Source organism: Spinacia oleracea, chromosome 3 (assembly GCF_020520425.1).
Source record: "Spinacia oleracea cultivar Varoflay chromosome 3, BTI_SOV_V1, whole genome shotgun sequence".
Classification (NCBI taxonomy): Eukaryota; Viridiplantae; Streptophyta; class Magnoliopsida; order Caryophyllales; family Amaranthaceae; genus Spinacia; species Spinacia oleracea.
Window position 1 is genome coordinate 142,890,296 of NC_079489.1, and position 27,842 is coordinate 142,918,137.

The 27,842-nt window shown below is 37.0% G+C and overlaps 1 protein-coding gene across 2 annotated transcripts; it reads left to right on the forward strand.

Annotated features, from left to right (window-relative positions):
- On the forward strand, positions 1-27,842 carry LOC130470556 (uncharacterized). Of its 2 annotated transcripts, none has more exons than XM_056840875.1 (3): positions 1-153; positions 418-786; positions 884-1,305. In XM_056840875.1, the coding sequence occupies exons 2-3, from the start codon at positions 478-480 to the stop codon at positions 1,046-1,048; spliced, it is 474 nt and encodes a 157-aa protein (XP_056696853.1). In that variant the 5' UTR covers positions 1-153; positions 418-477; the 3' UTR covers positions 1,049-1,305. The 2 variants fall into 2 exon arrangements, with proteins under 2 accessions (XP_056696853.1, XP_056696852.1); XM_056840874.1 differs by lacking the exons at positions 418-786; positions 884-1,305 and adding exons at positions 26,956-27,323; positions 27,421-27,842 and having other exon boundaries at positions 47-153.

The following is a 27,842-nucleotide window of genomic DNA, read 5'->3' on the forward strand; positions in this document are numbered from 1 at the left end:
CACTTATCCTTATATTAGCTTGTTCAGTATGGTTGTGCCTTTGCGAATGCCTTAGTCAATAAATATGCAATCGATTTTGCTTCATGTATATCAAGTAATACAATCTCACCTTCAATTCCGTGTTTTCTTATTATTATATATCTCAAAGTTAAGGTAATCTTCTTGTTTCTTATTTACTTTTCCTGTTAATTTTCCTCTTCCCTTTTATTAAATATGTAGAAATATGTAGTGTTAATTTTAACGACTAAGGTAAAATATTATATGTAGTATTAATTCATATAGTCGATCTTTAGGGAGCTAAGATGTTGCATGTACAATCTAGTTATGGGATTTCCCTTTAGTTATTTTTCCTATTTTGTACGTTGCTGTGTTGATTATATTATTATTATTATTATAAAATGTATTTATTAATTGTAGGTTATTAAGAAAAAGGAAAGGATATAGGGGACATTAATGTAACACCTGAAGTAGTGGAGGATGTGGGAAATTGATTTGGAAGCAAAGGCCAAGGAATATGAGGCTAGTTCCAAGGCCAACAACTCCGGAGAATATCAATTGACGAACGATATCAAGAACTTTAGCAAAGGCCGCGTGCACAAAGTGGAGACTCATTTTTGGAATGGACGCACTTTGACTAACTTCCCTGCACTCCCAATTAACACTGGTGTTGCCATGCGCCAGGCCGGACCCCTTCCTAAAGGTGTTAAGTGGGGAATCGTCTATGCTGATGGTGAAGACACCACTGCTCGTAAATTCATCGCTGCTGTAGATGGCCCAAGTGGAAAGGTATGTACTATATAATATAATTAACTAACCAAATTAAGTGAAAGTACTTTTAAATATTTTATAGGTTTTTTTGACAACATATATGTTGTACGTACAGATATATGTTGAAGCTGGACCAATAGGTCCGGTTGATTGGAACGTAGTTGAAGTGAAACTGGACCAACATTCTGGAAGCAAAGCTGAGACCACTGACCCAATTCTTGGAGGCAAGATTGTGGCTCAGGTTACTGGTACTTATGCAGTTGCAAGGTTCTACAATTAGCTTAATTGTCACTTCGACCAGCTTCAGCTTGCTTGCTACAGGCTACATAGCTAGCAAGCATCTGATTTATGCAATTAATTAAGTTCGTCTTTATTTCGATCATGCACTTAATAAAACAAATGCTTCCCTCTTGGGATTGTGATTTGTGGTTTGTGATATGTGATCAACGAATAAAAAAGGAGGATGCTCCCTTTTGTGCTTTGTAATCACATAGATCTGTTATAAATGGAAATTTAAGAGTTTTTATTTTAATACTATTGGCTTGTGCAACACACATATATGTTAATTCGTTTAATTATGTTTGCGATTTTGTATAAAGAAATGCCCAGCGGGGTACACGAGCCAAACTCTATCTAACATGACTCGGCTTGTTTTGGTTATATTTAACCGAGTTCGAACTCGAGCTCGAACTTACCTCGAGCTTCAATTTCTTTATGTGGCTAGGCTTGATAAAATTAGAGTTTCACGTTTTTTAAAACCTTCATTCGATTATATAACTAATAAAGCATATTCCAACAATAAGCACAAAATAATTTCCCTGTTTTTCTTATTCGACGTACACAAAAATTGTGTTTAAGCTATGTAAAAATTAAAACAAAGTCGCACTCTACTAGTTTTTTTTAAATAAATTTCTTATATAAAGCCTGCTAAGAATAAAATACATTTTGTATTAATGTAAAGTCGAAAATAGCGCTATTTTTCTTAGCAGGTTTTAATTTAACATATATTAATTAATGTTGTTAATCGAGTCCATAGTTATAGGTATACACATAAAGACTTTGCTACTCATTTCAAGCCTATGAATGAAAATATGAATAAATCGTGTGTAGCACTCAATATAGTGACATCATAGATAACTTATTCTTAAACTATAATTACAAGTATGATACGAAGTATTAGTTACGTTGTACGTACTCCCTTCATTTATCTATTCTCTTCATTTATTTCATCTATTGTCTCAAAAATTCAATAAATTTTCACCTTATAGCCGCTTAATTATGTCATGATGTATGTACCATCTAATCTCTCATTTAGGAAACAATGAGAAAGGCAGAAAAATAATTGACTAAACACATGAAGAAAAAAAATATAAAAGGGAATTGAAGCAATAACAATCGAACAAGTAAAAGAAAAAAACAAGGAAAGTAATTAAAATAACAAACAAATGAAATGAAAAAAAGGAAACAACAAATGATCGCAACCAAAATCAGTTGAAGTATCAATCAAGAATGATAGAAAAAAAATAAGACGATTATAAAAAGTTCAAGAATACTTCAATAAATTGAGACAAGGAGACATGGAGTTGTGAAATTTATTAACGTTCTTTTAGAGAAGTTTTATTTATGAAAATTAGAATCACTTATTTACTCTAAAACCCTAACTCAACTAACAGCATAACATTTTTTTAAGGGACCTAACAACATAATTAAAAGGTGGTGTAATTTGTTTAGGGATGGACACATTCCGGTTTGAGACCAAATCCACACCAAACTTACTATATTACTCCGTACATGCCAAACCGGATCAAATCAAAACCACATTATTAAAAATATTTTGTGTGGTTTGGTTTTTTATATATTGCCAAAATAATCGGTTTAAACCAATAAGACATTAATGAAATGATACCCAAGTAAGCAAATCAATTTCATGACATTCTTTTTAATCAACAATTGTGTTTATTGGTTTTAGCTTATTTATTTTTTATGAAATTGAAGGAAATAGTGCCCTTGGTCCAAGTATGCATTCAATGTTAAGTCTAATAAATGCGGTTCAGTATTAATTAACAAGTTAATAATTCAGTGAGATCAAGTGAGCTGAATGCCTAGCTAGAGGCCACTTCAGTTCAAGTGGAATTAATGATATTAATCCACATCTTACTCTTGACTGAACCCGTAGGGTCACACAAATAGTACGTAAACGGATCAAATATTTAATGGCATTAAATACTCCATCTATGGATATTCGGAATCGACGGATCTTGGTTTCAGTGGGAGCTGAGATCGTCAAGAAATGAATACTTCGGAAACAATGATATTGCCGAAAACGGAAATATGGATCGTATCGGAAATATAAATATTATCCAAGTCTTAGATGTTGCCGGGAACGGAAACATGGTACGTATCGGAAAATATTAACGGAAATGGAAATATTGCCGGAATCGGAAATATTGCCGGAAACGGAAATATTGTCAGAATCGGAAATATTATCGGAATCGGAAAATAATTCCGGAAACGGAAATATTAAATATTTGTTCGAAATGGAAATTAATTCCGGAATCGGAAATAATAAATATTGTTCGTATCGGAAATGAATTCCGGAACCGGGAATTTAATCGGAAGCGTATCGTACGAATAAGCATCGTACGAGGCCTGCCGGACGAAGGCCCAGCACGAAGCCGGGCCATCGCCCAGCAACCCAAACGCGCGCCACACGCCCAGCCAAGGCAGCGCCCAGGCCCACCGCAAGGCAGGCCCAGCGCGCGCCATGGCCACAGCTGTGTGGGCCTCGTGGCGTGGGCTGCTGCTCGCACGCACGCGCATGGGTGGCCCTCGTGGCTGCCGTGCGTGTGTGTGTTTGTGTTCATGCACGATTCCTAAAGTTATTAGGATTTGGTATTTGATTAAATTCCTATTCCTAAAAGGATAAATTAATTAATTAGAGTTCTTATAGGATTCTAAGTTTAATTAATTTGTATCCTACTAGGATTCCAATTCCCTTTCCATGCCTCTATAAATAAGAGCCTAGGGTCATAATTTATAGATACAATTGAAGTATTCAAAGGGTAAGTTTTTGAAAGAAAAATCAGCCATACACTTGCAAACACAATAGCCGAAATTCCTAGTAACCTTAAGGGCGATTCTAGTTGGTCTAACTTTAGGCGGATCCGGACGTACTGTGGACTATCTACGGAGGGACGACATTTGGAGTCCTAAAGACTTGTTCTTGTTCGGTTCGGGCGCAGCTAGGGAGGGCACGCTACAAAGCGTATGCTCCTAAATTATGCTAAATGATTATGTGTAAATAATATGTTTCCTGGCATTAAGGTTTTTCCGCATGATTTATGTTTTGTCATATGTATCATAACCTAACAGTGGTATCACGAGCCTCTTATTATTTTCATAATCTAAATTGCATAAACATGGTTAAATATTACAAATTTGCAAGAATTAAAAGGGGTGATTAATTTTCGTAATTGTTAATTAATTGCAAATTGCGTTTATTTAATTATATGTACGCAGTTTTTCGGCAGAATGTTCGTTACTCAACCAAATCGAGTGATTTTTGTGTCAATTCCGCATGTAAAAGGCATTCTAAAATTTTGAAAAAAATTTATATTTTTCGCCGAAACCCAGAATTCCCAAATTCGAAGCCTAACTATGACTAGCCTTGTTAATTATGACTAACCTTAGTTTTTCGAACGCAAAAGTTTGTAAATTTAAGAAGTTAAATTAAATATTTGCGATTCTTGTTGAAAAATCTTGAATTTTTTATTGACCTACTGTATATGTTTAACAAGTTTGAATGCCTAGCCTTGTTAATTATGCAATCTAATTTTTAATTATAATTAATTTGTTGAAAATTTGAATAATTTAGAATTGATTTGATTTTCATAATTAATTAATAATTTAATTAGATACCTATGATTAAAAACCACCATAAAAATTGTTAATTTGTGTTAAATTTTAAATTTTTATGACCTAGATTTGAATCCATGTTAATCGGAAATTAATTGATTAATGAATTTTTGATTTTTCGCCTTAAAATAATGAAATTAATATATTTTATTAATTTTTCATTAATTTTGAATTAAAAATTTTAAATTTTTATGCAATCGCTCATAAAAGTTGCACGCACAAAGCAATGGACGCTACGTGTTACCCTTAAGGGGTGTTGTATAGTGCGGGCATGCGACGGCGAGCAAGGGAGCTCGTCGCCCATGCGGTACGAATGCAGCGAGCAAGGCGATGGCGCGCGAGCACAAGGCAGCAGCCCTGCCTTGTGCCGAGCGCTGCGCGCATGTGGGCGATGAGCAAGCAGCGATGGCACGGTACAAGCAGAGGCGCGCGCGCGAGGGCGAGAGCTGGTCGCCCAGCGATCGCAGCTCAGCGCGCCAACACGCGTGGCCTCGAGCGCATGCTTGCGAGATCACACTACTAGAAAATTGACATTTAACGACGAACAATTTCGTCGTTAAAAGCCTCAACTTTCGTCGTTAAAACCTTCAACGACGGTCATGATGTTCGTTGTAACAGGTTCCGTCGTTATTGGCTTTAACGAGGATGTTCGTCGTTAATAATTGACGTTTATTAACGACGAACTATGATTTCGTCGTTAAGCATTAGCGACGGATTACCGTTTCGTCGTTAACAATTAACGATGGATTATCGTTTCGTCGTTAACTTTTAGCGACGAAATCATAATTCGTCATTAATTATTAACAACGAAGTTGCAATTTCATCGTTAAAAGTTAACGACGAAATGATAATTCGTCGTTAATTGTTAACGACGAAACAGTAATCCGTCTTTAGATACTTATTCATGATGATCAATTAAGAAATAACAACCAACTATTTTGTCGCTAATATTGCAATCATAGAAATATTATTTGCTTCCTTCGAAACACCTATACTTTCCCTGTGAAACAATATAGATAACTATAAATTAATCAATTAAAACAAATGAAAATTGCATTACTCGAAAGATTATTGACAATAGAATTTCAAGTTATGTGAAACCAAAAATTACAACACTCATCTTTAAATTCTAAAAAACTAAAAGATAAGTAATTCTTGTTCAATCTAAAAGAACAAAACAAAATCTAACTAGTTGAAGCGTTCTCTTGAGTATCATTCAGTAATGACACCCTTTAATTCTAGTGTCATGATGTGCATATCCACTATACGATATTTTACGTATGTTGTACATAGTTAGCTATGTATCTCATTTGAAAGACTGATTGTTGAAGCAGATGAATTTGCGTCCATCTCTAAAGTTTGGTTGATAGCCACTGTTGGCCGGAAATCCTGAATACTGACCCTCCATTCTTGCGTTGCAAATTTTAACCATGTACCTCAGGAAATTAGATCTCATATCTCTGAACAAAATACTGCATTGCATATTCTTGGAAGGGCATCCACTGCAAATCGAAAATTGATAAGAGGGGTGGACGAAATAAAGTGACAGAAATTAATAATAAGGGTAATTTCGATTTTGATTCATTGCTTGGTTTCTAGTATCAAATTCGTCTCTTCAGTGATCTTAAGTAATATCAACAACAATTGAATGTGAATGACCTTACCAAAGTTGTTGCAGGTTCTGTTTCCTAAACTTGAATTTTAAAGCACAGAGGTTGTAGCATTCAGACGAAGAATAGATCCGACTTCTGAAAAAAATGCCATGTGGTGTTTTCTGTGTATGTAAAGGAAGTTGAATGTAAGGCAAAGTTACAGTGTATAAAATGTCTAGACACGAGGAAAGCTGATTACAAGTTCTTACAATACAAGAAGAATGAACAATATCTCAAAATTTATCCTCCATTAACTACTAAATTAGTCTTTCTACATGCTAGGAAATCAGTAACCCAACAAAATGCAAGCTTTATACTAGCAGAAGAAACCACAACTCTAGAAAAGGATCATGTGAAGAGGCCGGTGGGACTATTTACCTGAATGTCATCACTTCCACAAATCTAGTGTCAATCTGCAAAGAAGTATGGAGTATCAAATAGTGGAACTACTTTGTACATAAAAAAATATAATATAAAAAAAATGGAACACGTACGGTAAAGAATCAGTTAAGAGTCTTGCAGACTAAAGAAGTAGTGGATTGATGGAAGGTTGAACAAAACTTGAAGATGCTTATCCATATAAAATTATACCCTCTAATTAGACTAATTAATTAAATCATATGCTAATCATACTAAGAACAACGACATCCTTTTCTCCCCTAATTAGTTTAGGGACAAACGACATAGTATATGGAACGTAGTGCCTGCATTAGCCGTAGTGACTCTTCAAGTTAGAACACAAGAGATCGAAGTAATGAACCTGATGAAACAGTACAAGAGAAAAATAACCATATCTGTTAGGATATCAGAGTTTTAACTAATGAATGAGTCAGGCACGATCACGATAACCCTGTGCATATTCTGTCCTGCCAGCTTGCTAGTGGAATCGATTCTGTCTGATTTTGGGGCTTGCATCTGTTATTCCAGTAGGAACACGCACAAGAGGGGGGGGGGGTGAATTGTAATTAGAACTTTGATAAAGTTTCTTGCGGAACTTAAGAAACAATCAAGGAACTGAGAATAGAGAAGACAATAACAACAATTGTGAAAACTTCTTGACACTAATCAAGAAGAGAATTCTTTTATTATAGTAATGCCTCGATTACAATAATCTCTCCAACACAAGTTCCTCTCAAACTTGTGTTCCTCACAGTAATCTACTCTGATTACAGCTCTTTCACTTCTCTCTCTCAGACTTAAACTCTAAGTCTCAACAAGATAACTCTATCCTTACTAATACCAAATACAATTCGTGTTTGGATAACTCTAGATATTAATGATGCTTTTGTGTATATATGTCACTTAGGAACTTAGGATTAACTAGGACACAAACTGTTTTTAGAAAAATCTTTGACAATGCGTTTTTAGGAAAGCAAGAACTCTTAGAAAGTTTGTGTGTTTTTTTTTCAGAAAACTTCTTGGCCTTATATAGAGTTTTGTCCTTAGGGTTTGTTCCCTTCAAAAACTCAACTGCCAACAACTGACACTTTGATTTTCACGTCCCTAGACTTGAGGAACAAGGGGAGACCACTTCCCACACAACTTCCTCAACTGCTGGACGTGTTTAAGACTATGTCAATCACTGAAAAATGTTTATTTATTTTGTCAAAATAAATAGGAGAAGTTTTAGGAAGATAAAAACTGTTTTTATTTAAGTAACAGAATGTGATGAAAATCTTATTCTTATTAAATAGGAAAAGATATTTTATTTAAAAGTGTTTTCCTTAAAACTGTGTTGCTTGATATTTTTGACAAAAACACACGAGTAATCCAAGTTCCTCTAGTTCCTTATATACTACTTAGCATATTAATATATTACATATAGTCTAAGTAAGATAAACTACCTAGACATATATGTCTTTCCTTTGGTGAGGCATTCAACTCTGAAGCTTCACTTGTTCCAGCTCAGGAACAATAATGAGTTCCTCTTTTGTTTAAATAGGAACTCGTTGCCATGAGTCTGTAATAGTTCTTGTGGATATTCGGAACTCTTGATATGTAACTGTGTTGCTCCTCTTGTGACTTCAAACTGGAACAAATACAACTTCAAGCTCTGGAACTCCAGTGACTGTTCCAAGTGTACATCAGGAACTTCACCAGCTTATTCAAGTTCCTATCCTAATAGAAACTTGGGCATTTACCTGTTCAAAGTCATTTAGCAACCATAATCAGGAAGTTTGCAATATGTGTGTGTGTCATCAACCAAAACTTAGGAACAACAATATTCCCCCTTTTTGGTGATGACAACACTTGCAAACTTTTTACAAAGAGAGTAAGTACAAACAGGAACAAACAGAACATAAAAATTAAAAAACAAAAGAGAAAGATTAAAGAGAAGAAAGAAAGAAAGAAAAATAAACTTACAGAGAGATTCAGAGAGATTGATGCAGGAACTGGGATTGAGTGTGCCTTGGAAGTTTGCACCCTTGACTTCCCCCTGTTGACATCAACAAAAAGCATAGCACGAAATATAGCCATTCCAAACACAGTGCCCCACGATCAACGTTTGGCAAGTTAAGCTAGCCTCAAAGTATTAAGCCAACTCATACAATAAATTGAAAGCAAGCAGTAATGATCAAAACTAGAAAGCACAGATATGTGTAACCAAGCAAGTCAAAATAAGATGGAACAAATACCCAAGTTTGAAAATTATACAAACCGAAAGCAAATTAAAAAGATTGTTCCATGGCAAAAGATAAAAGAAACATGGGATAGGGTGATTTAGGCTTGGGATGGGGAACCAGAACCAGCAGTTTCTTCTATCACAGTCTCCTCAAAAGATTCCAGATTGTTGATCTTGGTGAGGACTGTGGCACGAGTTGCATTGGCTTGTTCTGAGTAGTGGTGAAGATTGTTTTGGAGAGTCTTGACACTTGTAACCAATGCACCTATGTGGGCCTGCATTGAGCTAATCATGTGATCTGTTCCCTCCTGTAGTTCCACTAGACGAGCAACTGTTGCCTTCAGCTCCAATATCTGATCATCCTTTGTGTTCCAGGCACCCCCATGATCTTGAACATGTTCCTGTTCAGATGGAACACGACGAGCTTTGGACTTTTTGGAGGATCTGGGTGTCCTTTTTCTTGGCCCAACAGTTTCAGGCAGTTCCTCTTGATTCAGTGGAACAGCATCCTCCTCTATGGGCATCTCCTTGACATCCCCTTCCTCATTTATTTCCATGAAGACAGGCCCTCTTTTCTTGTTCTCCTTCATTGCCACCCTCAAGCTCTTTCTTTTTCCTACACTCTTCCTGTTCCCTCGAGATAAAGGGACCTCTATTTGTTCGAGTTCCTCCTCCTCCTCCACTTCTTCTTTAACTACAGTTCCTTCCTGATCTTCCTCATCTTGTTTCTCTTCCTTTCCAGCCCTAATGACTTTACCCTGAACCACTTTAAGATTTAATAGATGGAGCATTTCAAGTTGAAGGATTTGGGTGGATTTTAAGGGAATCACAAAGTATGGGCTAAGGTCAACTGAGAAGCTTTTGAAGATTTCTGTAAGAAGGGAGGAGTATGGAATTTTGAATTTGGGGATACAGGTGGATAAGTGTTTGATCATGATTGCAGGAAAGTTTATGGGAATTTTCCTTTCAAGACAATACATGAGACATGCATCAAACAGACTTGCTATGTTCCTTTTCTGAGTTCGAGGAACTACACCTCTCCACACAATATTAAACAGTAATTTTTGAAGAGGTGAAAAGCAGTTGTGTGAGGTGGAGGTGGATACTTTAGAATCTCCTCCAATGGAACCAACTATATCTTTCTCATCTACATTATCTATGGTCACTGTGATTTGACCTTTGAGCCACATATCAAAACCCCTATTGGGTGTACCAAACAGCTGTTCCAGATAAGAGGCATCAAATTCGATGCGAGTTCCATTCACTTTACTTGAACATACATTATCAACACATGCAAAGTTCTTGCAGAATTCTTTCATAGCTTCAGGAATTAAGGGGGATTTGGCATAGGTACTCAACAAACTTACCCATTTTTGTTGTTCAAGGATTTCCATCAACTCTTTAAATTTCGTGGCTTCACACCATGTTGAGTTGATTGCGAACCCCTCGACCAGGTTGTTTTCCTTTGCAGTGAGTTTCTTGGACCCTTTTGCTTCCCCCTGAGTTTGAGCATTCTCCTCTGTTTCCTCGATGTTTTCACCAGAAGCTTCCACTCGTCGTTTTTTGGATTTTCTTGTGGAGGATCTAGGGTTTGAGATTGGGGATTTCATTTCGATGTCAGTGTCGGTTTGTTCCCCCTGAGTGATTGCGAGCATTGGATTGTGGGATCGAAGAGGAATTGGCGATTGAATGGGTGAGGTATCCATGGGAACTGGAGATGAAGGGTTTCTCTTTCGTTTGAGGGATGTGAGATCAGTGTTGTTGCTTGTGAGAACCATGGTGGAGGTTTTTATAGGTGAAAGGAGAGGTGATGTCAGTGGAGAAGGCGTGTGGGAGAGAGAGAAAGGGGGTTGCATGGATTGAATGTGGAAAGGGAAGAGTTTCTCCTATTTATTGCCAATGGAACCGTTCCAAACATTCTTTGAATATGGGTATTCGGTTTTGAATTTTAAAAAATAAATAGATAAAAATAAAAGGAAAATGAAAAAAAAATTGTGTTTGACTTTGACTTGCTTGATTTCGTATCTCTGACTTAACTAGTTTGAAAGGAACTGCTTACCTTGCTCATTTGGAGTGTGAGTGAATTTGCCACGATGGTAAGCTTCAACTATGTTTGCACACAAGATTTTGTGTTTGTAATAGTCTATATGTACCATGATTTTTGCTTTTGCCTTAGAGGAATTTCAATTTGGCAATTACCTTAGCTTGATCATTCCGAGTTCCATTCTCATTTTCTCATGTTTCTCTCTGTTCAAAGGCTTAGTTAAAATATCAGCAATTTGGTGATCAGTTTGGCAAAAATCTAATTTGATCAAACCTTTCTCAACATTATCTTTAAGGAAATGGTGTCTAATGTGGATGTGTTTGACTCGGGAATGATGAACTGGATCTTTTGAAATACAAATAGCACTAGTGTTATCACAATAGATAGGAACACAATCATAGATAATACCAAAATCTCTTAGCTGTTGTTTTATCCATAGAATTTGTGAGCAACAAGCTGCAGCAGCTACATACTCAGCTTCAGCTGTGGATAGAGCAACAGTGTTCTGTTTCTTGGAACCCCAAGAAACCATGCATGGACCTAGGAACTGTACCATACCTGATGTGCTTTTTCTATTCACTAAGTCACCTGCATAATCAGCATCCGCATATCCTCTTAGCTCGAAAGATCCACTTCTTGGATAGTATAGGCATAGGTCATCAGTTCCTTTGAGATATCTTAGTATTCTTTTCACCGCAGTTAGATGGGACTCCTTTGGATTCGATTGAAATCTTGCACATAGTCCTACACTAAAAGAAATGTCAGGTCTACTGGCCGTTAAATATAATAGTGATCCAATCATACCTCTGTATTTCGTTTGATTCACACTTTTCCCATTTGGATCAGTGTCTAATCTGGTAGCAGTTCCCATGGGAGTGTGATTTACTTTGGCTGATTCTAGCTCATATTTCTTTAGGAGTTCCTTCACATACTTTTGTTGGTGTATCATGATTCCCTCCTCGGTTTGCTTGATTTGTAAACCAAGGAAGAAATTGAGTTCCCCCATCATACTCATTTCAAATTCACTGCTCATCAAGCTTGCAAAATCCTTGCACAAATTTTCATTAGTTGCTCCAAATAATATATCATCAACATAAATTTGAACTACTAACAAGTCAGTTCCTCTAGATTTTAAGAATAAGGTTTTGTCTATTCTACCTCTTTTAAAATCATTTTGAAGGAGGAACTTTGATAATCTCTCGTACCAAGATCTAGGGGCTTGTTTTAGTCCATAGAGAGCCTTATCTAATTTGTAAATATGATTTGGAAATTCGGGATTTTCAAATCCAGGGGGCTGTTCCACATAAACATCTTCCTCTAAGAAACCGTTTAAGAAAGCACATTTAACATCCATTTGATAAAGTTTAAAACCCATGAAAGCAGCAAAAGCAATTAAGATTCTAATGGCTTCTAATCTAGCAACAGGTGCAAACGTTTCTTCAAAGTCAATACCTTCCTGTTGGTTATAACCTTTGACCACTAACCTTGCTTTGTTCCTTATGATTGTTGCATGTTCATCTTTCTTGTTCCGGAACACCCATTTCAGCCCTATCACCTTCTGGTGCTTTGGTTTGGGTTCCAAGTGCCATACCTTGTTTCTTTTGAATTCATTTAATTCTTCTTGCATGGCAATGATCCAGTCAGCGTCTTCCAGAGCCTCAGAGTGATTTCTTGGCTCAAATATGGAGAGGAACGCGTGGAATGCGCAAAAGTTCCTTAGTTGTGACCTTGTCTGAGTTCCTTTTCTGATGTCACTCACAATGAGTTCCATTGGGTGGGACTTTTGATGCTTCCAAGGTTTAGGTTGAAATTGAGCTACTGGTGTTGTGGCATTTTCGTCAGTTCCTTCTATGACCTGAGTTCCCTGTTGGTCATTGTGGGGTTCCTCTGGTGTTGTTTCTGGATCTTCTTGGTTTTCTGCTTGTTCCTCTAGTACGGGAACTTCTTGATTTTGTTGAGCAGTTCCTCTGGCTGTGTGTTTGCTTGGTTGGAATTCCTCATCATTTTCTGCAGCACGAGATAAACCAATCTCGAAAAATTCTTGTTCCTGTACTATGTCAGTTTTGTTAGATTCATCAAATATTATATGTACACTTTCCTCAACACACATAGATCTTTTGTTATAAACTCTATAAGCCTTGCTATTTAAGGCATATCCTAGGAACACTGCCTCATCGCTTCTTTCATCAAACTTCCCCAAGTTCCTTTTTCCATTGTTGTGGACAAAACATTTGCTGCCAAAGGCTCTAAAGTAAGAGATGTTGGGTTTTATACCTTTTAGTAGCTCATAGGGGGTTTTGTTTAGGATTGCTCGAATCATAACTCTATTTATAATGTGACAAGCAGTATTGACTGCTTCAGCCCAGAAGTTCCTAGGCAGGGAACTGGCTATTAGCATGGTTCTTGCCATGTCCTCTAAGGTTCTATTTTTCCTCTCAACAACTCCATTTTGTTGTGGAGTTCTGGGAGCTGAGAAATTGTGGTCCATACCTTGTTCCTTGCAGTATTCATCGAATTTGTAATTTTCAAATTCTGTTCCATGATCTGATCTTATATGGATCAGTTGGTGACCTGTGGTTTTCTGGATTTTCTTTGAAAATGTAACAAACTCATCAAACGTTTCATCCTTGCTTGTTAGAAATATGACCCAAGTAAAGCGAGAGTAATCATCAACAATAACTAATACATATTTTTTCCCACTTCTGCTTTGAATTCTCATTGGTCCACATAAGTCCATATGAATGAGTTCCAATGGTTTTGTGGTGCTTACCAATTTCTTAGATTTAAAGGAACTTCGGACATGCTTGCCTTTTGCACATGCATCACACACTTTATCAGTTAGGAACTTGATTGAGGGGAGTCCTCGAACCAGTTCCTTTGATCTTAGTTTGTCAAGCAGAGAGAAACTAGCATGTCCAAACCTCCTGTGCCATAGTAGGGAATTTTCTTCAAGGGCACTGAGGCAGGTTAGATTGTTCCTGGGAACTGTATTGAGATCCACAGAATATGTGTTCCCTTTACGAGTTCCTTCCAAAATAACCTTCCCAGTGTTATTGTTTATGATTTGACAGTTTTCAGAAGTACAACTTACAGAGTTTCCTTTGTCACAGAATTGAGAGATGCTTAGTAGACTGTGCATCAAACCCTCGACTAAAAATACATTTTCAATGGCGTAGGAACTTGACCTTCCAACTTTTCCAATTCCAACAATTTCTCCTTTCATGTTGTCTCCAAAGGTCACAGTTCCTCCATTGTAGGCTTCTAGTGAGAGGAATTTAGATTTGTCTCCTGTCATGTGTTTGGAACACCCGCTGTCGAGATACCACGAGCTGTTCCCCTTCACTAGAATCTGTAAAGAGATCAAAGGTTAGTTACAGGAACTCGGGTTTCCTCGAGTTCCTTTTCAACTATAACTTCAGACTTCTTGACCCATTTTTGCTTTACATAATTTATGTTTCTTTGATCCTGTTCCTTCATCTTGGAACACTCAGTACTTATATGACTTCCACTTCCACATGAGAAACAGACTTTTACACTAGGAAGATCCACATACTTTTTCTTATGACTAGTTTTATGGTTAAAGCCCAATCCTTCTGTTCTCTTAGATTGAGCATTCTCAATCCATTTGGGAGGAACTTTAGGTGGTTGTCTCTGTGCCCTGGCCATGGATAGTTCCCTTTCCAGTTTCTCTTTTTGTTCCTTTGTGGTGATCAGATCTTTGTTTAAATTTTCTAAGTCGATGTTAAAAACTCCCATGTTGATCTCCAAGGATTTTGTAGGATCTAAACTTAGATTAAACATCTTATATTGACTGAGTTGAACTTGTAGAAGGATGTTTTCATTTCTAATTTTTTCGAATGACTCATTAATAGAGGTATTTCTATCTAGTAATTCAAAGAACCTGCCTTGGACATCAGATCGAATATTGTTCAGATAATTTATGTGGTCTTTACTGAGTTCCAAGGCTCTATCACTTTGTGCTTTTAATATACTTAGCTTTTTGTAATCATCTAGAGTTTCTAGCAACAGTTCAATTAGTTTTGACTTTGAGAGACACTGAAGAGTGGAGGAACTTACTTCTTCTGATGGAACTTGATCAGTTCCTTCTGTTCTAGCCATAAGGCAGAGATTTGCAGTTTCTTCATTTGGTTGTTCCTCATCGTCTTCTGAGTCTGTTGCTTCGCCCCATGCAGCTATCATGGCCTTCTTGAAGTTTGGTCTGTTGAAGGTAGACTTGTTAAAGCGATCTTTGACCTGTTCCTTCCCTTTTCCTCTGGTCTTGTCGTTCTCCCACAGAGGGCATTCACGAATTTGATGATCAGTTTCTCCACATTTGAAGCAACCTTGCTCAGTTTTGGAACTAGTGATTTTCTTGGCAAAGTTCCTTCCTTTCTGGTTTCCTGGTTTGAAGTTCCTATAGAGCTTTCTCATTCTTCTCACCAGCATGGCAGCCTCTTCTTCATCTGGTTCAGATTCATCGAGTTCCTCAGCCTTTAGAGCAAGTCCTCGACTTCTTGAGCTCTCAGGAACAGCAGCTCCAAGATGCAATTCGTGTGTCATCAAGGAACCAGCAAGTTGTTCAATGTTGAACTTGGTGAAGTCCTTGGTCTCAAACAGTGCAGTGACCTTTGTTCTCCAACGATCATCTTGTGGCATGCTTCTTAGTATTTTTCTTACCTGTTCATCTGTGGGAATGATTCTACCAAGAGAAACTAATTCATTGGTTATGTTAGTAAATCTAGTGAACATTTCTTGAATAGTTTCTTTTGGAAGCATTTCAAATCTTTCATATTTAGACATCAAAAGGTCAATTTTGGAACGCTTAACTTCATTAGTTCCTTCGTGGGTTACTTGAAGTAGTTCCCAAATCTGTTTTGCGTTCTTGCACCCCATGACTCTGTTGTGTTCATGAGGTCCAAGCCCACAATGCAAGATTTTGACAGCCATGGCATTCATCTCATATTTATCAAAGTCTTCTTTAGAAAATTCAGACATTGGTTTAGGAACTACCTCGTTTTCAGCATTGGTCTTTGTTACCTCGAAGTCTCCAACTTCAATTACACGCCAAACTTGGTAATTTTCAGCTTTGATGAATATCTCCATTCTATTCTTCCAGTATGAGTAGAACTTGCCATTGAACATAGGTGGCCTTTGTGTCGAGTAACCTTCTTCCAGTTTCTCTTGTGAGTTCATACTTTCAGGAACTTGACTCAAACAGGGTTTCCTGTGTTTTAGTGAGTACTGGCTCTGATACCAACTGTTATTCCAGTAGGAACACGCACAAGAGGGGGGGGGGGTGAATTGTAATTAGAACTTTGATAAAGTTTCTTGCGGAACTTAAGAAACAATCAAGGAACTGAGAATAGAGAAGACAATAACAACAATTGTGAAAACTTCTTGACACTAATCAAGAAGAGAATTCTTTTATTATAGTAATGCCTCGATTACAATAATCTCTCCAACACAAGTTCCTCTCAAACTTGTGTTCCTCACAGTAATCTACTCTGATTACAGCTCTTTCACTTCTCTCTCTCAGACTTAAACTCTAAGTCTCAACAAGATAACTCTATCCTTACTAATACCAAATACAATTCGTGTTTGGATAACTCTAGATATTAATGATGCTTTTGTGTATATATGTCACTTAGGAACTTAGGATTAACTAGGACACAAACTGTTTTTAGAAAAATCTTTGACAATGCGTTTTTAGGAAAGCAAGAACTCTTAGAAAGTTTGTGTGTTTTTTTTTCAGAAAACTTCTTGGCCTTATATAGAGTTTTGTCCTTAGGGTTTGTTCCCTTCAAAAACTCAACTGCCAACAACTGACACTTTGATTTTCACGTCCCTAGACTTGAGGAACAAGGGGAGACCACTTCCCACACAACTTCCTCAACTGCTGGACGTGTTTAAGACTATGTCAATCACTGAAAAATGTTTATTTATTTTGTCAAAATAAATAGGAGAAGTTTTAGGAAGATAAAAACTGTTTTTATTTAAGTAACAGAATGTGATGAAAATCTTATTCTTATTAAATAGGAAAAGATATTTTATTTAAAAGTGTTTTCCTTAAAACTGTGTTGCTTGATATTTTTGACAAAAACACACGAGTAATCCAAGTTCCTCTAGTTCCTTATATACTACTTAGCATATTAATATATTACATATAGTCTAAGTAAGATAAACTACCTAGACATATATGTCTTTCCTTTGGTGAGGCATTCAACTCTGAAGCTTCACTTGTTCCAGCTCAGGAACAATAATGAGTTCCTCTTTTGTTTAAATAGGAACTCGTTGCCATGAGTCTGTAATAGTTCTTGTGGATATTCGGAACTCTTGATATGTAACTGTGTTGCTCCTCTTGTGACTTCAAACTGGAACAAATACAACTTCCAGCTCTGGAACTCCAGTGACTGTTCCAAGTGTACATCAGGAACTTCACCAGCTTATTCAAGTTCCTATCCTAATAGAAACTTGGGCATTTACCTGTTCAAAGTCATTTAGCAACCATAATCAGGAAGTTTGCAATATGTGTGTGTGTCATCAACCAAAACTTAGGAACAACAGCATCATTTTGTCTGGAGTTTTTGCATACTTGCATCAATCATTTTCGATTATGTCGTGACGCTGAATGAATGCAATCCATAAACACGAAATAGAAACAAAGTTAGCTATGCTAGTCGAAAACAAAAATTAAAGCAGAATACAATCTATGAAGGAAATGTCAGTGCAAGAAGTGTCCAGGAAATGTTCCAGCCTTTAGCCTGCTCAAAGGATTACGATTTGATTGAGGAACTCAATTTGGTATATCATTAATCTTACCAATATCACCCTGATAGATACACACAAAAAAAAAACAAAGAAGAAAAGAAAAGAAAAGAAAAGAAGGGGAAAGGAACTCATGTAGTCCACATTCTCCACACATGCTTAGGGTTAAGAGTGACACCATTATATTCCTATATCCATCATATCACCCATCAAAAAACAAGTGAAAAAAAAATGAGAAACCACGGTTTAGAAGAATAATACACGATTGTTTTGCATATTTAATCTTTTATATTTTCAAAATCTCCTAGCAAAGAGAAACCTTATGACTACATAAGTGATCATTTTAGATTGAGAGAAAGGGGTAGCACATAAAAAAAGAGTTTCAAACACTCACCCTAACTTGGATAAGGAAATGCAGAACGGTTGCCAACAATATCCGCTAAACCAACATGATTTGCTAATGTACGACAAAAGCTCGCATAAATAAAGGTGAAGCAAGATCAAGCACACCATCAAGGTAGGCCTGAGTTGATGCTCAACATTAGGTTTATGATGTTTCCGAAAAACAACCAGATAATTCTTCAGATATAAATGAATGCATATTGAATAAACAAAATTACAAGTATCAACTAGGTGAAAACAAGATGAAGGAGTTAATAACATACTTATTTTTTCAGCAGCCTGGAAGTCAGGTCTATTACACTTAATAGAGAATCTACTTTGTGACATCGAGCAGGCATAAAATTACACAATAAATAAGAATGATTGGTTCATTTTCTATAGATTTATTATACGGGGATCTTGCAAATTTGATATAATCAATCAATACCAAAGCTATTCAAACATAGGGGGCCACGAGTAAGAATGTGAATCTACAGAAGAACATATGATTTATAATCGCATAAGTTCCTATTAAATGACCATGAAAGACCAAGTGATGGAGTCCTTCATACAATCTCCCATTCTAAACCAATTGCTTCAACTGCTGATGCAGATTCATATCAGACGGTCTAAAAATGTGAATTTTAGGATCAAAAAACGCCTTAAGCGAATGAAAATGCGAAGTATTAAACAAAACTATTTATTTCATTAAAAACTTAACAAATAATAACAAATCCAGAGATATTTGAAAGACACAAATACTAGTGCAATCAAATTTAAAATTAAACATTACCTGCAAACAAGATTTGCGACAAAATCAGCGAGGTATTCACAATCTATAAGAGCATTCCAAGCCGATTTGATATCGACCTTTACCTTAACCCGACACTTCCTCCATGAAATCACTTCAACCTCACAATTCACCTTTCGTTCTCCATTTTCTCACTCTTTCACAATGCATTGGTGTTGTTCCACCGCTTCTCTAATCCTTGCTCTCTAAAATAAGCCATTGACACTCGCAATTAACCTCCCCCATGTTTGCTGCAAAATCTAGGGTTTTAATAAAATTCATTACTTGGATTAATAGGGTGGTAGATGAAAGGTTTAGCTATCTAAAATTGAAGGGTTTGGAAATTGGGGGCTAGGATATGTAGTGAAAGAGAAAGAAAGAGGATGAAACATTTTGTCGATATCAATTTCACAAAGGGGAATTTTACTTTTTAGGTTGAAGGTGAAGGGAATTTCAGGGACTTCAAAAATTATAGGACTTTGCTCCGAATGTTAGAAATAACGACAAACAAAGTTGTTTTTATTTTTCCTTTATTTTTTTTATTTTAGCCAATGACGACGATTTTAATTTTGGTCGTACTACAAAAGCGCGTTGCTCATGTTAACGACTAATTTCTAACTCCATCTTAACTATTTTGTTGTTAAATGTAGATATTCTAGTAGTGAGAGCAAGCGAGCGAGCACATCGTTGCTGCTACGGTGCGATGGGCGGGCAGGCTGCGCGCAAGCGTAGCTTGGCTTGCTGCGTTTGCGCGTGGCTGCTGCGATGACGTGCCATGGGCCAGCGATGGTCGTGCAATCGATGGGGCTTGGGCGCAAGCCCAAGTGCTCGTCATGTTACGATTATCGAGTTTTAAATTTTAATTTTAATTTTCAGTTCGGAAACGATTTTAATTAATTTTAAAATTTGAAATTTAAATTATTTTCTTGGATTTTAATTTTGAATATTATAATTATTATAAATTTTATTTATACTAATTATTTTACTAAAATTAAATCTTCAATTAATTTAAATTCGTTTAATTCAACTGAAATAAATTAAATTAATGGATTCGATTATAAATTTATATGAGATTTAAATTTTAATTAAATTTGTATGTTTCCGGTTAGACTAGAAATATATTTTTATGTTTAAAATTAGTAAAGAATATGAATTTATTGGTTTAAGTGGGAGCATTTTTAGTCATAAACTCTTGATTAGGTCTACAAATCCCTTAAGGTTAAACAACTTGATTAGAATTAATAAGGACTGAATAATTGGTAGATTATTGGTGCCCTTGATTAATTGCTGCAAATATTTATGTAATGCATAACGTGTTTTACTAACCAGCTAAGTGGGCCATTCATGATAATGAATGGGTGAATGGTATATATTGTATATGTACTGTTTTGCAGGTTATGAAGTGACTAGTATGGCCCAAATAGGATAGAAAATATAGTCTGCGTACCATTAATTTGAATGTAATTGGTCTAAAGTACCAAAATTGTTTTTCAATTCAAATATGGTATGCGTACCATCAAATAGTTGTAATTAGTTTAATTATAGCTTATCCTATTTGAAGAAAATGGCGCCTCCCACGGAGATTTTCTAGACGGACTTTGAAGTTGAAGCTTCAAGATGAAGTCGGGCCATACTAGATCACATTTATCTTATGCATGTTTTAAGTTATTTATTGCTTTTAAATATGTCTTAAATATGCATGAGATCAAAGCTTGATTATGTTGCATGATTAAGGATTTTAGTTCACTTAAAATCTAACCAACATAGTAAGAGCCTTAAGTTCCAAACTTAAAAATTGAGTTAAAAGGTGCCATGCCAAAATAACACTTACTTGGATATCCTTTTTTCATCGATCTTAGTAATAGTTTTCCGCCATAGCGAGGTGTTACTTATCGATACTAAAGGGGTAAGGTACACAAATAATTGTGAGTACATGTTAGTTTTGGTGAAACTCAACGATTATAAGTAAGGAGTCCTTTTATGTCGTGGCAAAATCGATAGGTTTACCTAATAAGTTCTTAGACGTGGCTATCAACCAAGAATAGTTTATAGACTATTAGCAAAAGGCTTTTGCTTACCTAAAGGATTTAGAATTAAGTCTAAATACATAATGTGCTTAATTCTTCAATGGATTTTAGGATCTTGGAATCATTTTATTCACACCTGCCGGAACACATAACTTGAACAAAATGCTTAATGAACGTTGAATTATGCATATATGCTAGAATTTAAGTTTATTAAGAGAAACTGTGAATGATTATTTATTTGTTTATTCTTTTCAATTGTAGTTTTAATTATGGCAAACAACAATTCATTCAACATTCGATCAATTCTCGAAAAGGAGAAGTTGAGCGGGAAAAACTTCCTTGACTGGCAAAGGAACTTGCAAATAGTTCTTATGCAGGAAGAAAATGAGTATGTCCTGGAAGAGGCGATGCCCGAAGCCGCAGGCGACGGGGTCACTCAGGCAGCCCTCAATCGTTGGATTGATGCCAACAAGGATGTGAAATGTCTAATGCTCGCCACCATGAGTGCAGATCTGCAGAAAACGTTCATCAACTCAGATGCTTTCACAATCATCAGTGAGTTGAAGAACATGTTCCAAGATCTGGCTCGAGTCGAAAGATTCGAGACTCATAGGCAAATTCTTGAGACCAAGATTAAGAAAGGCGAGCCCATAAGTCCACATGTTCTCAAAATGATTGGACTCATTGAGAATATGAGTCGGCTGGATCAACAATTCTCTCAGGAAATGGCTGTAGACACCATCCTCCATTCTCTTCATAACGGGTATGATCAGTTCAAACTGAACTACAGTATGAATAGTCTGGACAAAACGCTCACTGAGCTTCACGGTATGCTGAAGACCGCTGAAAAGACGCTCAAAAGTGATAAGCAAGATGTGCTTATGGTGCGTGGGGGCAAGTTCAAGAAATCTGGAAAGAAGAGGAATGCTAAGAAAGGTGGCAACAAGGCCAGCCCAACTAAGCAAACTGGCGCCAAGTCTGAAAAGAGGAAGGTCAGTCAACCCACTTCTGAATCCGAATGCTTCTACTGCAAGAAGAAGGGGCATTGGAAGAGAGATTGCTTGACGCTAAAGGAAGATCAGAATAACGGAACAGTTGTTCCATCTTCAGGTATTTTTGTTATAGACTGTACACTTGTTAATTCAACTTCTTGGGTATTAGATACAGGTTGTGGCTCACACTTATGTTCCAATTCTCAGGGACTAAGAAGAAGTAGAAAGTTAAGCAAGGGTGAAGTCGACCTACGAGTGGGAAATGGAGCACGGATTGCTGCATTAGCTGTAGGAACTTATCATTTGTCGTTGCCCTCTTGGCTAGTTTTGGAACTGGAAGAGTGTTTCCATGTTCCAAGTCTTACTAAAAATATCATTTCACTTTCTTGCTTAGATGCTAAGGGATTTTCCTTTTTAATAAAAGACAATAGTTGTTCGTTTTATTTTAAAGAGATGTTTTATGGATCTGCTAGATTAGTCAATGGACTTTATTTATTAGATCACGACAAACAAGTTTATAACATAAATACCAAAAAGGCCAAAAAGGATGATTCAGATCTCACCTATCTGTGGCATTGTCGATTAGGCCATATTAACTTGAAACGCATGGAAAGACTTCAAAAGGAAGGAATTCTAGAACCATTTGACTTAGAGGATTATGGTAAGTGCGAATCATGTTTACTTGGCAAAATGACAAAGCAACCTTTCTCTAAAGTTGGAGAAAGAGCAACTGAACTATTGGGTTTAATCCATACAGATGTATGTGGACCAATGAGTACAAATGCTAGAGGTGGTTTCAGCTACTTTATCACTTTCACTGATGACTTCAGTAGATATGGTTATGTCTACCTAATGAAGCATAAGTCTGAATCCTTTGATAAATTCAAGGAATTTCAGAGTGATGTAGAGAATCAATTAGGCAAGAAGATTAAGGCACTGCGGTCTGATAGATGCGGTGAATATCTGAGCTATGAATTTGATGACCATTTGAAAGAATGTGGAATTCTATCAGAATTGACTCCTCCTGGAACACCACAATTGAACGGTGTGTCAGAACGGAGGAACAGAACCTTGCTAGACATGGTTAGGTCAATAATGGGTCAGGCCGAACTTCCAATAGAATTTTGGGGACATGCACTAAATACAGCTGCACTCACTATAAATAGAGCTCCCTCTAAAGCTGTCGAAAAGACTCCATATGAGTTATGGTTTGGAAAACCTCAAAAAGTGTCTTTTCTTAAGATATGGGGATGTGAAGTATACGTCAAACGATTAATTTCAGACAAACTTCATCCAAAATCTGACAAATGTATCCTTGTGGGCTATCCAAAGGAAACAAAGGGGTATTACTTCTACAATACATCTGAGTAGAAAAAGGTGTTTGTTGCTCGAGATGGTGTCTTTTTGGAGAAAGATCACATTTCCAAAATGACAAGTGGGAGAAAAGTAGACCTCGAAGAAATTCGAGTCGAGCAACAAACTCTAGAGAATGCTCAAGATGACATTCAAGATGAAACTCAGAGATCTTTAGAAGAATTTGGTGAGGATCATGGTCAATCTAGAGATGTAACTCCGCGTAGATCGCAGAGATATAGATCTCAACCGGAAAGGTACTTAGGTATTTTGACGAACGAGAGCTATGACGTTCTATTACTTGAAAGTGATGAACCTGCGACTTACAAACAAGCTATGACGAGCCCTAGCTCCAAGCAATGGCAAGAAGCCATGCAATCTGAATTAGACTCCATGTCTGAAAACCAAGTGTGCGATTTGGTCGATTTGCCAGATGGCTACCAAGCCATTGGAAGCAAATGGGTTTTCAAACTGAAAAAGGACAAGGATGGGAAACTTGAAGTTTTCAAAGCTAGATTGGTGGCAAAACGTTACAGGCAAGTCCACGGTGTGGATTACGATGAAACCTTTTCACCAGTTGCAATGCTAAAGTCTATTCGGATAATGTTAGCAATCGCTGCATATTACGATTACGAAATATGGCAGATGGATGTCAAAACCGCTTTCTTAAACAGCGTTTTAACAGAAACTGTGTTCATGACACAGCCTGAAGGTTTTGAGGATCCAAAGAATGCTAAAAAGGTATGCAAGCTAAGGAAATCAATCTACGGATTGAAGCAGGCATCAAGGAGCTGGAATATACGTTTTTATGAAGCAGTAAGTGACTTTGGTTTCATCAAGAACGCAGACGAATCTTGTGTATATAAGAAGGTCAGTGGGAGCAAAATTGCTTTCCTAGTATTATATGTCGACGACATATTACTTATCGGAAATGGCATTCCTATGTTGAACTCTGTCAAGATTTGGCTTGGGAAATGTTTTTCGATGAAGGATGAGTCCCTTCAATTTGACGATATATTCAAGATAGACTGTCAGGACCAGTCCTGTGACTAAGAAATGTCTATCAAGTGAACTTGAATGTCAAAGGTTGAAAATGGTCCCTGGTCGGAGTTTTCTATAAAATTGGACGCATAGAAAACATTAGACGACTAGAATGCAAGATGACTAGTAGTTGTGTTTCTTGAACTATGTGGACATGGCAATGTCATAATCATTTGCATAGATACTTACTTTGGGAAGACTAGTATCGGACAGAACTATGAAACTTTACTCTAAGAAATGAAAATCTGTCATAAGTAAATTTCATTAAAATTATTAGACACTAAATCCTCAATACCTGAGTGATTTGAGATTACTTGTTTGAGAACTGGTTACTTTGACGTTGACCAACCGTCGCACTGTAAAAGGAGGCTATAAAGGCAACGCTCAGGTAATCACCTATCAAACGAAGTCTAATCTCAAGATCGCATAATTGGGATTGTCCTCCCATAAATCGGGATGAGATGCTTAAAAGTTGTACAAGGCCACTCGGAGAGCTAGAAACTGTGAAATGCATGGCCGTGCTCGGATGAATCATAGGCTATGATTATCTGTTTATTTGATCAGTTGAACTCTGAAACCGAGAAACACCTCTGGACATAATAAGGATCACAACTCTTACCTTATGTTCAAGAGCAAGCATCGAGCGACAAAGGAATTAGGTAAATGCACACTTGTCCCTAAGGACAAGTGGGAGACTGAAGGAAATAGTGCCCTTGGTCCAAGTATGCATTCAATGTTAAGTCTAATAAATGCGGTTCAGTATTAATTAGCAAGTTAATAATTCAGTGAGATCAAGTGAGCTGAATGCCTAGCTAGAGGCCGCTTCAGTTCAAGTGGAATTAATGATATTAATCCACAGCTTACTCTTGACTGAACCCGTAAGGTCACACAAATAGTACGTAAACGGACCAAGTATTTAATGGCATTAAATACTCCATCTATGGATATTCGGAATCGACGGATCTTGGTTTCAGTGGGAGCTGAGATCGTCACAAGCAAGAAATGAATACTTCGGAAACGATGATATTGCCGGAAACGGAAATATGGATCGTATCGGAAATATAAATATTATCCAAGTCGTAGATGTTGCCGGAAATGGAAACATGGTACGTATCGGAAAAAATTATCGGAAATGGAAATATTGCCGGAATCGGATATATTGCCGGAAACGGAAATATTGTCAGAATCGGAAAATAATTCCGGAAACGGAAATATTAAATATTTGTTTGAAACGGAATTAATTCTGGAATCGGAAATAATAAATATTGTTCGTATCGGAAATGATTTCCGGAACCGGGAATTTAATCGGAAGCGTATCGTACGAATAAGCATCGGACGAGGCCAGCCGGACGAAGGCCCAGCACGAAGCCGGGCCATCGCCCAACAAACCAAACGCGCGCCACATGCCCAGCAAGGGCAGCACCCAGGCCCACCGCAAGGCAGGCCCAGCGCGCGCCAAGGCCACGCCTGTGTGGTCCTCGTGGCGTGGGCTGCTGCTCGCACGCACGCGCATGGGCGGCCCTCGTGGCTGCCGTGCGTGTGTGGGTGTTTGTGCTCATGCACGATTCCTAAAGTTATTAGGATTTGGTATATGATTAAATTCCTATTCCTAAAAGGATAAATTAATTAATTAGAGTTCTTATAAGATTCTAAGTTTAATTAATTCGTATCCTACTAGGATTCCAATTCCGTTTCCATGCCTCTATAAATAAGAGCCTAGGGTCATAATTTATAGATACAATGGAAGTATTCAAAGGGTAAGTTTTAGAAAGAAAAATCAGCCATACACTTGTAAACACAATAGCCGAAATTCCTAGTAACCTTAAGGGAGATTCTAGTTGGTCTAAATTGAGGCGGATCCGGACGAACTGTGGACTATCTACGGAGGGACGACATTAGGAGTCCTAAAGACTTGTTCTTGTTCGGTTCGGGCCAGCTAGGGAGGGCACGCTACAAAGCGTATGCTCCTAAATTATGCTAAATGATTATGTGTAAATAATATGTTTCCTGGCATTAAGGTTTTTCCGCATGATTTATGTTTTGTCATATGTATCATAACCTAACAGAAATTACTGACTGTATTTAATTACATACCGACCGCCTCTTTTACCAACCATTATAATGTTGGTCGGTAAAATTTTAAAATCAGTCGGTAAATTTATCGACTGTTAAATCAATTTTTATTTTTCATTTAACGACTACAGGTTTAACGACTACCCATTTACGACCATTAACCGTCGGTAAATACTTCAACAACTGATTATTGCCGACGTTAACAAACACGATTTCTTGTAGTGACTAGTTCATCCCCTATTATTATAATCTAAACTAACAATCCTCTAAAAATAAAGTAGAGTTTAGGGGATTTACTCGAACAAAATACTTGGGAAGTGTACTTAATCTATTAGGAATTATGTCCTCGCCCATGCAGAATTGTAATTATTCTATAGTGGTCCTATTTACTATTCATTTATTCTATAGTGGTCCTATATTTACAACTCATTTACCACGTGATACAAAATTATTGATACGATAGATAGGACCAATAAACTTAAAAGTTATTATATTATTATTATTATTATAAAATGTATTTATTAATTGTAGGTTATTAAGAAAAAGGAAAGGATATGGCGGACATTAATGTAACACCTGAAGTAGTGGAGGATGTGGGAATTGATTTGGAAGCAAAGGCCAAGGAATATGAGGCTAGTTCCAAGTCCAACAACTCCGGAGAATATCAATTGACGACCGATATCAAGAACTTTAGCAAAGGCCGCGTGCACAAAGTGGAGACTCATTTTTGGAATGGACGCACTTTGACTAACTTCCCTGCACTCCCAATTAACACTGGTGTTGCCATGCGCCAGGCCGGACCCCTTCCTAAAGGTGTTAAGTGGGGAATCGTCTATGCTGATGGTGAAGACACCACTGCTCGTAAATTCATCGTTGCTGTAGATGGCCCAAGTGGAAAGGTATGTACTATATAATATAATAAACTAACCAAATTAAGGGAAAGTACTTTTAAATATTTTATAGGTTTTTTTGACAACATATATGTTGTACGTACAGATATATGTTGAAGCTGGACCAATAGGTCCGGTTGATTGGAACGTAGTTGAAGTGAAACTGGACCAACATTCTGGAAGCAAAGCTGAGACCACTGACCCAATTCTTGGAGGCAAGATTGTGGCTCAGGTTACTGGTACTTATGCAGTTGCAAGGTTCTACAATTAGCTTAATTGTCACTTCGACCAGCTTCAGCTTGCTTGCTACAGGCTACATAGCTAGCAAGCATCTGATTTATGCAATTAATTAAGTTTGTCTTTATTTCGATCATGCACTTAATAAAACAAATGCTTCCCTCTTGGGATTGTGATTTGTGGTTTGTGATATGTGATCAACAAATAAAAAAGGAGGATGCTCCCTTTTATGCTTTGTAATCACATAGATCTGTTATAAATGGAAATTTAAGAGTTTTTATTTTAATACTA